The sequence below is a fragment of the Delphinus delphis genome, chromosome 4 (assembly GCF_949987515.2).
Source record: "Delphinus delphis chromosome 4, mDelDel1.2, whole genome shotgun sequence".
In the NCBI taxonomy this organism is placed as follows: domain Eukaryota; kingdom Metazoa; phylum Chordata; class Mammalia; order Artiodactyla; family Delphinidae; genus Delphinus; species Delphinus delphis.
This window is the reverse complement of record NC_082686.1, coordinates 84261742-84275368: the sequence shown is the minus strand read 5'-3', so window position 1 is coordinate 84275368 and position 13627 is coordinate 84261742. Positions and strand designations below refer to the sequence as shown.

The 13627-nt window shown below is 34.0% G+C and overlaps 1 protein-coding gene across 7 annotated transcripts in view; it reads left to right on the top strand.

The window, feature by feature from the left end:
• Positions 1 to 13627, top strand: part of ATP11B (ATPase phospholipid transporting 11B (putative)) — a 132746-nt gene that overhangs the window by 26072 nt on the left and 93047 nt on the right. For 4 of the 7 annotated variants that reach the window (XM_060011062.1, XM_060011066.1, XM_060011064.1 and 1 more), the window contains exons 3-8: positions 1558 to 1617; positions 3357 to 3446; positions 5101 to 5181; positions 10320 to 10427; positions 10613 to 10741; positions 11368 to 11471. In XM_060011062.1, the coding sequence (XP_059867045.1) occupies positions 1558 to 1617; positions 3357 to 3446; positions 5101 to 5181; positions 10320 to 10427; positions 10613 to 10741; positions 11368 to 11471 (572 nt within the window). The remainder of the gene's footprint in view (positions 1 to 1557; positions 1618 to 3356; positions 3447 to 5100; positions 5182 to 10319; positions 10428 to 10612; positions 10742 to 11367; positions 11472 to 13627) is intronic. The other 3 variants (XM_060011063.1, XM_060011065.1, XM_069540645.1) reach the window with 1 other exon arrangement.

The following is a 13627-nucleotide window of genomic DNA, read 5'->3' as shown; positions in this document are numbered from 1 at the left end:
TCCTTCTTTTACTTTATCTTTGAATATAGCTATTGATATATTGTTCTTAATCTACTCTATTTAAATTAAACTTCTTCTCTTTGTTCCTCTTATAGTGTGTCTTACACATTGTAGATGCATGATATGTCTTTAATTTAATTTGCTATAGTAACTTCCTTATCTTAAATTTAAATTTCCTTGCAATATACCCTGAGAAAACCATAATTCAAAGAGTCTTGTACCACAGTGTTCATTGCAGCTCTGTTTACACTAGCCAGGACATGGAAGCAACCTAAGTGTCCACTGACAGATGAATGGGTAAAGAAGATGTGGCACATATATACAGTGGAATATTACTCAGCCATAAAAAGAAACGAAATTGAGTTATTTGTAGTGAGGTGGATGGACCTAGAGTCTGTCATACAGAGTGAAGTAAGTCAGAGAAAAACAAATACCGTATGCTAACACATATATACGGAATCTAAAAAAAAAATGTGGTTCTGAAGAACCTAGGGACAGGACAGGAATAAAGACGCAGACGTAGAGAATGGACTTGTGGACACGGGGAGGGGGAAGGGTAAGCTGGGACGAAGTGAGAGAGTGGCATGGACATATATACTCTACCAAATGTAAAATAGATAGCTAATGGGAAGGAGCCACATAGCACATGGAGATCAGCTCTATGCTTTGTGTCCATCTAGAGGGGTGGGATAGGGAGGGTGGGAGGGAGACACAAGAGGGAGGGGATATGGGGATACATGTATATGTATAGCTCATTCACTTTGTTATACAGCAGAAACTAACACACTATTGTAAAGCAATTATACTCCAGTAAAGACGTTAAAAAAAAATTTCCTTGCAGAAGGTTTAATTTTATAACCATGTTTTTGTTTTCTTACTAATGTCAGACCTTAGGAGGAAAAAAAGTCAATGATAAAGTTGTATACATAGCTATAGAGAAGGTATACTTCTAGTTCATTTTTCTTGACTTATTACATAATAATTAAAATAATTTTAAAGCATAATGAATTATTTTTCTTAGAAGTTTTTTCATGTGTCTTAATATTATTCTACTAGAGTGCCTCCTCTATGTGTGACAGGACAAATGCAGAATTTAGACTTATTCAATCTATTAATGTTTGTATTTCAGAAAACCCGAAAACAATAATTCCTAACATTTGTAAGCTAGCTTTCTTAAGAAATTTTTATGTATTCTCACTTTTTCCATTGTATTATTGAGCTAGCCAAAGAGAGCATCCTGAAACCAATTAATTTACTTTACTACCAACTTATATAGTTGCTCTTTTCAAGATTCTGAAAGATAAAATATATTGTCACTATTATATAGATTGATGTAAACATAGAACATCGTCAAGTTAATTCCTATAAAGTTTTATACATTTGATCTGGTGCTGAGGAAGTTGCATGGAAATACTATGACCCCTGTAGGGACAACTGCCTTTTTACCCCAGTGAAGATCAACTGGCAATGGTTTGACCCAGAATTACCACCTCATATGCACACATTGAGCACTGACTTCTTCTGGTTCCAGGAAGTCTCTACCTCTCTTCTCTCTAGAGCCTTGAACATAGTTCCCAATCCCAGATTCTAGAGCCACTGGTGCTACCACTACCACAGGTAAGTATGTTTCAGGTATCCCAGATTAGAACTGAAAATATAATTTCACCTAAGAAAGGAAGGTGTTAGGCATTGTACTATTCTTTATATACCCTTGGGTCAAATAGGCTTTTGTGGGCTCTTCTGGGAACCTAACCGTATTTATAAAATTGTTCATATGTGAAAGGATGTTTGAGGTCTTAAAAAACTGATTAAGGGAATTTCCTGGCGGTCCAGTAGTTAGGATTCCTCTCTTACTGCCAAGGGCGCAGGTTCAATCCTAGTCAGGGAACTAAGATCCTGCAAGCCACACAGCGCAGCCCAAAAAAAAAAAAAAAAAAAAACTGATTAAGAAGCAAATTTCTGACGTACCAAAATTCAGAAATTAGAACTGTCTTTCATTGCACCAGAGAAAATCTTGAATTGGTCAGTGGTTGAATTGACCAATGGTTATTGGTCAATAGTTGAATTGACCAATGGTAATTGGTCAATAGTTGAATTGACCAATAGTTATTGGTCAGTAGTTGAATTGACCAATGGTTATTGCCTGACATCAGGAGAATTATCTGGAAAAAAAATTCTTTTTCCAAGCATATTTATTTACTTATCTATTCTGCTAAAGTTTTGATCTCTAGCTGTGTGCTCTAGTGTAACTGCAATAGAGCAGTAAATAAAACAATGTCTCTAGGGATCTTAGATTCTACTGAGAGAATGGACATAGGGTAAAGTAACAGTGCTGTGAAGTGTTTCCCTGTTTCATGCATAAAGTTGTGTTGTGAATAGTGAGTGGCACAAGTAAAATTTGTACGATATTACCCTGCCCCCATAATATAGCATTATAGGCTTATAAACTGATGAATAAGACAACAACAGACACACAGCAGTTAATATGAGCCAGGGTCTGTTGTAAGTGCTTCATAAATATATTAGCTCATTTAATTTTTATAACAACCCTATACAGTATGATTGTTATTATTGTCCTCATTTTATAGAGGCACAAAGTGAAGTACAAAGAGATTAGGTCCAAGGTCACTAAATGACCTTGGATTAGGATTTAGGCCACAGCAGTTTAACCCTTTACCATCTATGTTCGTAACCATTATACTCTGCTGTCTTTAAAAATTGACACTGTGACAGACTTTCATATCCTTTATGAGATTTTCTTGATGGTTATACCAGTGATCACTTACCTAAAGTAATTTTTAATCTTTTTCACATTCTAGTTTATTTTTCCATATCCCATGCTTAATGGAATAACTGAATAATTATACCATTGCCTCTGTTTCTGAATAAATAAAATATAAAATAAATATAATATAAATTTAATAAAATTTAAAATAAATTGAATCCAGTGTTAGCATTTCTATCAACTCTTAATTCATCTTCAGCATTAGGTTCAGTCTTGTGTAACCAAAAACCAAAATCAGTTATTAAAATATTATTTTAGATCTGCCATCTCCAACTTCTAAAAAACTAAGAATTTAATAGCAAAATTGATGGGTTCCAGTTTATCTCATTTTTAAAAATTATACTAAAATTGCCAATAAATAGTAAAAGACAGAAAAAAAATAGAATAAAAGCCCTGAAACTCTAAAAACCAGATAGTTTTTGTAGCATTGAGAGTTACATGAATTTGTCTAAGGGCTTAGTAAATCTGATACTACTTTTCTTGTTATTATATGTGTATAGTATATATTATTTTAAAATATTAACTTATTGATCTTTTTTTTTCTTTTTTTTTTTCCTTTGTTTTTTTTTAGTATACTGTGTGGAATTTTGTTCCAAAAAATTTATTTGAACAATTCAGAAGAGTGGCAAACTTTTATTTTCTTATTATATTTTTGGTTCAGGTAAGCTTTATCACTTCATAAATTGTTAAGTTTGTAGACATGGGTTCTAAAAATATATCTTCAGGGAAAAGTTATATTGCATTCTAAATCATTTGACTGTGGGACCATTTTTTTTTTTTGCAGAGCTTCCCCATTGTATTCACTGAATACAATGATTTAAACCACATCAAGATGTCTGAAAAATAGCCAGTGAATTTTAAGATTAATTGTATTTTGTTTTATCACTGATTGCTATGGTGCTGATAATCATAATCAAAGCCAAGAAAATAACATCATCCTTTCAGATGTTCTGCCTCGGACATAAATATTTTGGCTTTTAATATATAGCACATGTTTTTGGCACATTTCTGCCTATGGAACCATCTTTGTACAAAGTAAATCTTTCTTTGGCTTTTCTTTTTTTTAATTTAAATTTTACTTTTATTTAAAAATTTTTTTAATTATAATTTTTAAGAATCCCCATGAATATTGATTTTTCTCCAGGAGACTGTTTTCTTAACCTAAATCTATGTTCATTATAAGCTATTTGACAGTTTCTTGATTTTCACATTGTGCTTTTTTTCCTAATGTCAAAATATCAAGAGAACAGCTTATGAAACTTGAGTATAAATCAGGATTTAAAATAAGTGTCATTTTCTTTTAAAGAGGTTATTCTTTTCTGATAATACCTTGGCAGTGTATTCCAGTGTGGCATTGAATTTTTGTATAAACTCTGAACTTTTCTCTCCATAGAACCTGGGCTTTCAAAAGAAAAAAACTTGTGAAGTAGTCACTGTAAAGCTTGAGGAAACTTTTTTTTTTAATTGCTTTGCTTCATGAACAGAAAAGGAACTTCTGATTTTTTTTCATCAATAGAACTTCAGCTTGGTTTAGTTGGAAAAATGAGAAATTTATACTTACTATGTCCATGTAACATGCATTTGTGAAATTACTAGCTAAGATAAGGAATTCAGCTTGTGTGTGGAGTAGAACAAATTTAATTGGCCTACCCAGAGTAAAGGAATATTAATAAATCGTTAGACCCATGTTCTAAATAACCAGATATAATTACTACAAATATTTCTTTTCCAGCAGTTTATTGACACCTCAGTTGTATGATTTAGATAATTGCAGCAGCATTTTCCAAGTTGTACCCTTCTGGCTCCGCTAGGTGTAACAAAATCACTTGTAGAAAGAAACCCTTTCCCTAGTCCCATTTCTTGTTTTCTCTCCCTAAGTGGTGAGTTTATGCTGGATCCCAGGGTAAAAACTGACAGACTTTACAGCGTTTCTCAGGATGGGCAAAGAAATGTGAACTGAGATTCTGAGCAGCTATAGCTCCCCTCCAAGGCAAATACCGAGGAAGACCTTAAGTACTCTGTGTTAAGAAAGCAGAGACTGAGTCCACCCTAGCAGTATTTGTGGGTATGCAATAGATTTAGGTATTCTGCTAACCCCATATAAAAGCCATCAAAGTGAACTTGTGAAACTGTGAACTAAACTACACTCACTGCGTAGTCTCTCTCTCATGTTATTTTTTCATCTGGACCATGATACATGTTTTGTATAATGTTTTCAGATTTCCCAATAATTATGAGGTTCTAGATGTTATTACAGTATACACAATATGTGTACAACATAAAATATACTCTGCCTTCTCTGTTTTTTAATCCAGCTTATGATTGATACACCTACCAGTCCAATTACCAGTGGACTCCCGTTATTCTTTGTGATAACAGTAACAGCCATAAAGCAGGTATGAAATACTTCATATTGTTATTTTTCTCCCAAGTCATTCAGAAGTTGCTTAATATTTCCACTCCAAAGTAAGATTTATTGTTGTGAAAATAATTTTCATAACAAGAAATTTATTTGATTCTGCCTATGGTAAAATTAAACTGAATTAAGCCATCGTTATCAGGTACGTGGTGACTGATGGGATGATTACAATTGTTAAAATATGTCATTCCTTTGATACACCTAGGGAGCATCCAAAAACAAGCATTTTATATGTACAAACTAATTCATATATGAAACAGATTAATTATTATAATCATCTTTGCAGAGTTTGGTCGTATTTAAAGGAAATACAGTTCAAAGGGGATATGTTTATAAGGAGCAGAACATGTACTTCTGGCACGAACATTTCTGAATAAGAATTGTACAGTGCTTTCCTACTTTTTACAACTTCCTCTGGTGAGGTCGATTTTTATGTAAAATAGTATTCTAGGGGAAATAGCTTCAACCAGATCTTGAATTGATATTAAAATGTAGGTATATTGGGCTTCCCTGGTGGCGCAGTGGTTGGGAGTCTGCCTGCCGATGCAGGGAACGCGGGTTCGTGCCCCGGTCTGGGAAGATCCCACGTGCCACGGAGCGGCTGGGCCTGTGAGCCATGGCCGCTAAGCCTGCGCGTCCGGAGCCTGTGCTCCGCAACGGGAGAGGGCACAACAGTGAGAGGCCCGCGTACCGCTAAAAAAAAAAAAAAAAAAGTAGGTATAGAAGAACAGTATTATTGGATAAACATGACAAGTAAGAAGTTTAAAAATTCCTAGAAATGACATGTTTATATACTACCACTTCTCAAAATATCTTTGAGAAGATACTGGGCCAGAGGCTCAATTATACAGAACTGAACCCTTCCTCCTGAAAGGGAGTTAATTTGAATTTTCTTGTGTCAGTATGATAAATACTCATTATATAAGATTTAGGGATAAGGTGGAAATTGACATGGAAACAAAATTGGAAAACATTTTATAATTCTGAGATGTAGTATATTTATTACTTACATGATATGGGTATGGGGAGTCTGTAGATTAACAGTTGCATTATTTATCTAGTGTGTCAGAATATCATGCTACCGTTCTAAGTTTGATTTCCCTATATTCAGTGTTCTGTTGGAGATGAGAATTCGTGTAAGTCAGTAAGCATCCATATCACTTAATGCATATTTACTTGGCTTTGTAGATGTCATTTATTTTATCAAAGTAACACACATTTGTCCCTTGGACCTCTTTTCTATATATAGTTTCCTTTTTGGTGATTTCTTCCAATCTAGTGGCTTAAGGTACCATTTATATGTTGATGGGTCTCAAATTTACATGTATCCTGAAACTATGCTCTGAACTCCAGACACACATATACAACTCTTTGTGCTTGGAAATACAACTGTTTCCACTTGGATATCTTAGGCTTTTCCTGACCTCTGTGTCACTCTCTTCTTTCCTGCTCTGGTCTTTTTGCTTCATATCATTTTTGCCTACCTATGGTTCTATTGAATAAATGCTTGTTTATTAGTTTGTCTGTCATCTTCATTTGAATGTTTCGTTCTATGAGGGCAGAGACTTTGTTTTATATTACTAGTTTATTACCAGTGACCAGAACAAGGCTGTGCACATATTTGGCCTTCAATAAATATTTGTTTGATAGGTGAATAAATGAATGAATGAATCTCTTGAATATTTTTAAGGCAATGTTAAATGTTGTAATACTTCTTGCCCTGGTTTATACTTTAATATGAATGAAGTTGTTAGATTTTTTTTTTTTAACTTCTTCCAGCTATATTTGCAAATTGTGTTCTCTTTAGTTGTGTAATGCAAGATATAGTGCTCTGGTAAATATCATAATCTTTGTCCTGTATGAGCTTAAAACGTATGAAGTAGAGAAGGTAAGACCAAATACAAAAATAATTATAGTTTAATAAGATCATAGAAAGAGCCAGTGAGCTGTAGGTATTTAGAGAAAGGGTGGAACACTTCATCTGGATAATCAAGGAAGGCTTCATGGAAGAAATATTAGAGATGAGACTTTGGAATATGGATAAAATGATAGTTGGTAAAGAAGGTGAGATAGAAACAAACAACTTGAGCAAAGGCTTAAATGGAAGAAAAGGCAAGACTTATTTTAGGGAATGACATATCTGACTAATGTTTGACCCTGTGTAGGAATGTACTAAAAGATAACATACTGGAAATGGATGTTGGTACTAAATTAAAGAGGCTGGAAGACTCTTTGAGAGTTGTCAGGAGGGGTTTGAACAGGATAGTGAATTAAAACGGTGTTTTGGAAAGCTTAATCTGGCAGTGACATGTAGGATGAATTATAGTTTGTGAACTTGTGTTTAAAAAGATTTTAACTGTATGCCTCCCCAACTGTTTAGAGTTGTTGCTGATATATATTTGGATTTTGGGAGAAAAGTGTATCTACACAAAAGAATAATAGTAAGCAAGATATGAAAGGTAATTAGGAATGTAAGAACAACAGAGTCTGAAGAATCAAGGGAAACAACATTTTCCAGGGTAGGAAACATCAAGAAATGGTCTCTAGAGTTTTCAATTGAAAAATCAGAAATTATGTTAGCACTTGAAATCCCTGCACTATAAAATCGCTGTGTAACTGCTAAAAACAAAGCAAAACAAAACAGATTTTTAAAAAATCAAAATAAAACCCTAAGTAAATCTGCTTATGACTGCTCTTGTGAAAAAGCAGTCTATTTTGTATCATAGATTGTATGTAATGATACTTTTTCATTTGTACTTGTAAGCCAAAGATTTCTAATACATTTTTGTTTTAGTTTAAATTTGTCAATGGAAGTAAATGGAATGATAACTTCAGAAAAAGATAATTTTAAAATTATTGCTTTATTGATGTCATCTGACTATAAAAGTATGCTTTTTGTTTCAGGAAAGGTATTTTGACTCTCAATTAAATTCCTCTAAAATTGACATACCGCATCTTAAATTGAGCCAGCATAATTTGTGTCTTAAAAATGCTTTCCCAAAAGGATTCTCCCTGAAAAACATAGACCTTCAGAGCAATCTTTAGTATTTGTTTTATATTTTATAATGTTGTAATAGTTTTAGGTAATAGATGCACATATTTTTTAAAAATGGAAACAGTATAAAATAACATATAGGGACTTCCCTGGTGGTCCAGCAGTTTAGACTGTGTGCACCCAATGCAGGGGGCCTGGGTTCAGTCCCTGGTCAGGGGACTAGATCCCACATGCCACAACTAAAGATCCTGCATGCTGCAACGAAGATCCCACATGCCGCAATTAAGACCCAGCACAGCCAAATAATTTTTTTTTTAACATCTGTATTGGAGTATAATTGCTTTACAATGGTGTGTTAGTTTCTGGTTTATAATGAAGTGAATCAGCTATACATATACATATATCCCCATATCTCCTCCTCCTTGTGTCTCCCTCCCTCCCACCCTCCCTATCCCACCCCTCTACTCTAGGTGGTCACAAAGCACCGAGCTGCTTTTTACTTTTGGTAGTGTATATATGTCCATGCCACTCTCTCACTTCATCCCAGCTTACCCTTCCCCCTCCCTGTGTCCTCAAGTCCATTCTCTATGTCTGCGTCTTTATTCCTGTCCTCCCCTTAGGTTCTTCAGAACCTTTTTTTTTTAATTTCTTTTTTTAGATTCCACATGTATGTAGCATACGGTATTTCTTTTTTTCTTCCTGACTTACTTCACTCTGTATGGCAGACTCTAGGTCCATCCACCTCACTACCAATAACTCAATTTCGTTTTTTTATGGTTGAGTACTATTCCATTGTATATATGTGCCACATCTTCTTTATCCATTCATCCGTCAATGGACAGTTAGGTTGCTTCCATGTCCTGGCTATTGTAAACCAAATAAATAAATTAATTAATTAAATAACATATAGTAAAAGTCTCTTATGCTCCTATCCCTTAGTCTCCTAGTTCTCCTCCCCTGAGGGAGCCATTATTTGTACATTAGTCCAGGTATCTATACAAAGTGTTCACATTAGTAAGCATATATTTTTCACAAATGATAGCATAGACTACAACACATTCTGTACCTTACTTTTATCACTTAATGTTACTTCTTAGATATCATTCCATTATCTATACTTGTGCTATACCTCTGAGTGCTTGAATTTTCTCTAAAATAGCATAAGTCTTTTCCAGTGGATAAGGCTCCACGCTCCCAATGCAGGGGCCCTGGTTTTGATCCCTGGTCAGGGAACTAGATACCACATGCATGCCACAACTAAGGAGCTAGTGAGCCACAACTAAGGAGCCCACAAGCCACAACTAAGGAGCCCTCCTGCCACACCTAAGACTCAGTGCAAGCAAATAAAAAATAAATATTTTTTAAAAATTACCACTCTTTAACATTTAATCAAAGGATTCTTTGTGAAATGCTTATGTTTCCCCTTTTTTATATATATTTATTTATTTATTTTTAGCTGCATTGGGTCTTTGTTGCTGTGCGCAGGCTTTCTCTAGTTGCGGTGAGCGGGGGCTACTCTTCGTTGCAGAGCGTGGGCTTCTCATTGAGGTGACTTCTCTTGTTGCAGAGCACAGGCTCTAGGTGCACAGGCTTCAGCAATTGTGGCTCGTGGGCTTAGTAGTTGTGGCTCGCGGGCTCTAGAGCGCAGGCTCAGTAGTTGTGGCACACGAGGTTAGTTGCTCCACGGCATGTGGGATCTTCCCAGACCAGGGCTTGAACCCGTGTCCCCTGCATTGGCAGGCAGATTCTTAACCACTGCACCACCAGGGAAGTCCCTAAATTTCAGAACTTTTTGAAGACACAGGGATAGAAGAAATCTGGTAATGAGAAAGTGAACGGTGCAAAAAAAGCCCATTAAGGTGACATAGAAGGAGCCTCCTGTAAGGAAACTGAGGAGTAATTAGAGAGATAGTATGAAAACCAGGAACATGTATGTGATGAAAACCAAGAGAAAAGAGTGTTTCTAGTAGTGATGAATGTCAAATACCTGAGTCAGGTAGCCTAACATAATTCTAATGAATGAAATGTTTGGGGGAAATTTTTATGTTTCTTTTTCTCATTTGATAAAAAGTATCTTCTAATACTAAGAAGGGCATTTTTTATTCTTTTGATGTTTACAGGGATATGAAGATTGGTTAAGACATAACTCAGATAATGAAGTAAATGGAGCTCCTGTTTATGTTGTTCGAAGTGGTGGCCTTGTAAAAACTAGATCAAAAAACATTCGGGTATGCACTTAGTAAATAATAGAAATCAATAATATTTTGAAATCACAAATTCTCTGATTGTTTTAGTTAAAAGTCTGCTTTCCTACATTAAAATATTATGATAGACCACTTGTTTAGAACTCAATAAAATTTAGTCTTTGCCTTTTAAAATCTGTATATCCACTTTTCCCCAAAATTCTTCATAGGTGGGTGATATTGTTCGAGTAGCCAAAGATGAAATTTTCCCTGCAGATTTGGTGCTTCTGTCCTCAGATCGACTTGATGGTTCTTGTCACGTTACAACTGCTAGCTTGGATGGAGAAACTAACCTGAAGGTTTGTACATGCTTATGTTTGAGTGTCGCTCTTGGTGAACAAAATGTCTTTGGATTATAGTAATACTTTCCTTTGGTTAAGGTAATAAAGTTTGACCTGATAAAGGAGAAATGTTTTAAATTACTGAAACTTTTTAAAAGTTAAGTTTTTTTTAAAGAAATAATGTTATTATACATTTACTTCAAGGGGAGCCTCACATAATTTAGTCAAGTTTAAGAAAAGCGAAAAGTGTTTTTAGGAAAAAAATAATCTTCTAATACATTGGTGCTTTTTTAGATACGGGACACATTTACATTTTTCTCAGTTTTCAAAGTATTAATACAATCAAGGATTTTATTTGATACACTTTTTTCCCCCTATTAAATTTTTTATAATAAACTTAGAGCAGTAATGATTGTTAACACAGACTTAAATTTCCTGGTATGCAAATGTCCTCTGTAGACAGGTAATCACAGTAGCTCCTTTTACTACTTGTTATTTTACATTCTTCTTTCTCTTCTGCCATCTAGCTAAGTGATCTCAGCTACAGAATGCTGTGATTTCATATGTAAAAGAGGTTTGAAATAAATGTTATCTAAAGTTCCATGTAGATCTCAAAACTGTGATTTAATTTTTCTTTTTTTCAGACCCATGTGGCAGTTCCAGAAACAGCAGTATTACAGACAGTTGCCAATTTGGACACTCTTATAGCTGTGATAGAATGTCAGCAACCAGAAGCAGACTTGTACAGGTATGGTGTGATAATCACCATGCTCATTTTAAGTTCTGTTTACAGATTTCATTTTTACAATGATAAACGTGCACTGAGATAGCTAATTGACATTATTGGGGGGAGCAAGGTGGGAGATCAGTTAAAGGGGAAAAAAGCTAAAAGCAGAATTTGCCAGAATTCTAAGCCAAAGTATTAATTCAAAAGCCATGCTTTTAGTCACATGTTCTTTCCTATTACCTTCTACTTTGGTATGAATTGGCTTTATAACAATAGCAATAAACTTTATAACTATAATAGTAGTTACAACAGAAATAAGATTATTTCCTTAGAAGAAAATAATCTAATGGTGTGCGTGTGTGAGTGCGTGTGTATATATGTGCTCCATGAAGGCAAGGGCCATGTCTTTATGTTCAATAGGAACTAACTACTTTTAACATTACAATTTACTAAATATTAATACAGTGTAAGTCATCTTTCAGTGAGTGCTGTGCTAATTATTGTGGTCTATGGAATGGAAACAACTTTTTATTATTAAAGACTTCCATGAGAAACTACTCATTTTTACTCAATAACTGGTGATAGAATATAAATTATAACCACATTGTAAAAATTACCCTCAGCTTCTTGTCATATTCTCCATCTCCATTTGTTGGTTGAAATGTTTTAAAATCTTATCACTAGTCATTGGATTTTTCAGATGTCTTACATATCTTTATTCTGGATCCATATATTTATAATGGAGTTTTCTCTATGTGATATTATAAAAATCTTGCATTTTCATCAAAGTCAAGTATGGATACAATATGGAGTTTTCCAATTAACTGTAAAAATTTGGACTTCTATGCTTTAAGAGCATTTAAATTATAAGATAGATTTAACTGTGAAGAATTTAGTACTTTAAGAGTTCTCTATTGCTGTTATTTCCAAGTCTCAGACAAGGGTGAATTATTAAAAGATTAGTATTAAAAACTAGAAAATGATGCAGCATTAAGAAAGCATAAGATTAATATGAGATCAAATGTAACTAATGCTTTCGTGGGTGGTTTTATGTTGTTTGGAAAATGGGGAGAAAGTTTAAAAATATTTTTGTTAAATAAGAAATAATTCACTGTTGAATATAAGGTATTCCTCTTTATTTTCTCTTTTCCTCTTCCTTACTGAAAGTATATGGGTTTTTTTAAAATACAAATGTAATTACTACAGAAGACTTTTGTAATAGAAAAATAACTCATAATTAATTATGCCACTACTTTAAAATTTTTATTGCTGTTTTTATTCATTCATTCAACAAATTATTGTTGAGCACCTTTGTGCTCATTATGATAAGTGATAAATAAGATTAATAAGCACAGTTTCCATCCTTGAGGAACTCACAGCTGTAAAGATATTTTATATATCTCTAACTGTATTTTTTCAGTTTACTGTACCATACTATATGCTATTTATAAGGGAAATATTGATGTTTAAAATTTTTAATGTCCAAGTAGGAGGAATGGTTAAATGGCTTTATGGTATAGATGTAAGATGAATTAGGTAGGTAATAAAAATGATGCTTTCAAAGAATTTAATGACATAGCAACATACTGAAATACAATGTTGAATAAAATGTTATAGAGCTGTAGTCTCATATCCCAATTATATAAAAAGAAATATGTATGTATGTGTATTTGATAGGTAGTTAGGTAGTTAGATAGAAAAAATAAATAGGTATAGAGAGAAAGAAAAACCTAGAGGAATTACATGTCAGAATGTTAGTACTTATTTCTTGGTGGTACGATTTCAGCTGCTTTTTAATCACCTTTTTTGTTCTCCATATTTTCTAATATTTCTTGAAAGAATATGGATTGCCGTTGTGGTTTTTTTAAAGTATTTTCCATCTTACTACACAGTATTCTTAATGATCTTTTTTAATGGCTGCATAATAGTCTAAGTAAACGCACTAGAACCTAACGGTTCCCCAGTCTTTCCATACTTAACTCTTCCATTGTTTTGCTATTAGAAGTATTGCATGACACCTTATTACATATAAGTTCACCAATTCAGAATCCAGTAGTTAGATAGTTCATCATTCCCTCCTCTTTGATACAACTTGTTCACTTGGCTTCCAAGACATCTCCCTCTCTTGATTTTCCTCTTACTTCAGTAGTCCCTCCTTCTCAATCTCTTTGGCTGAT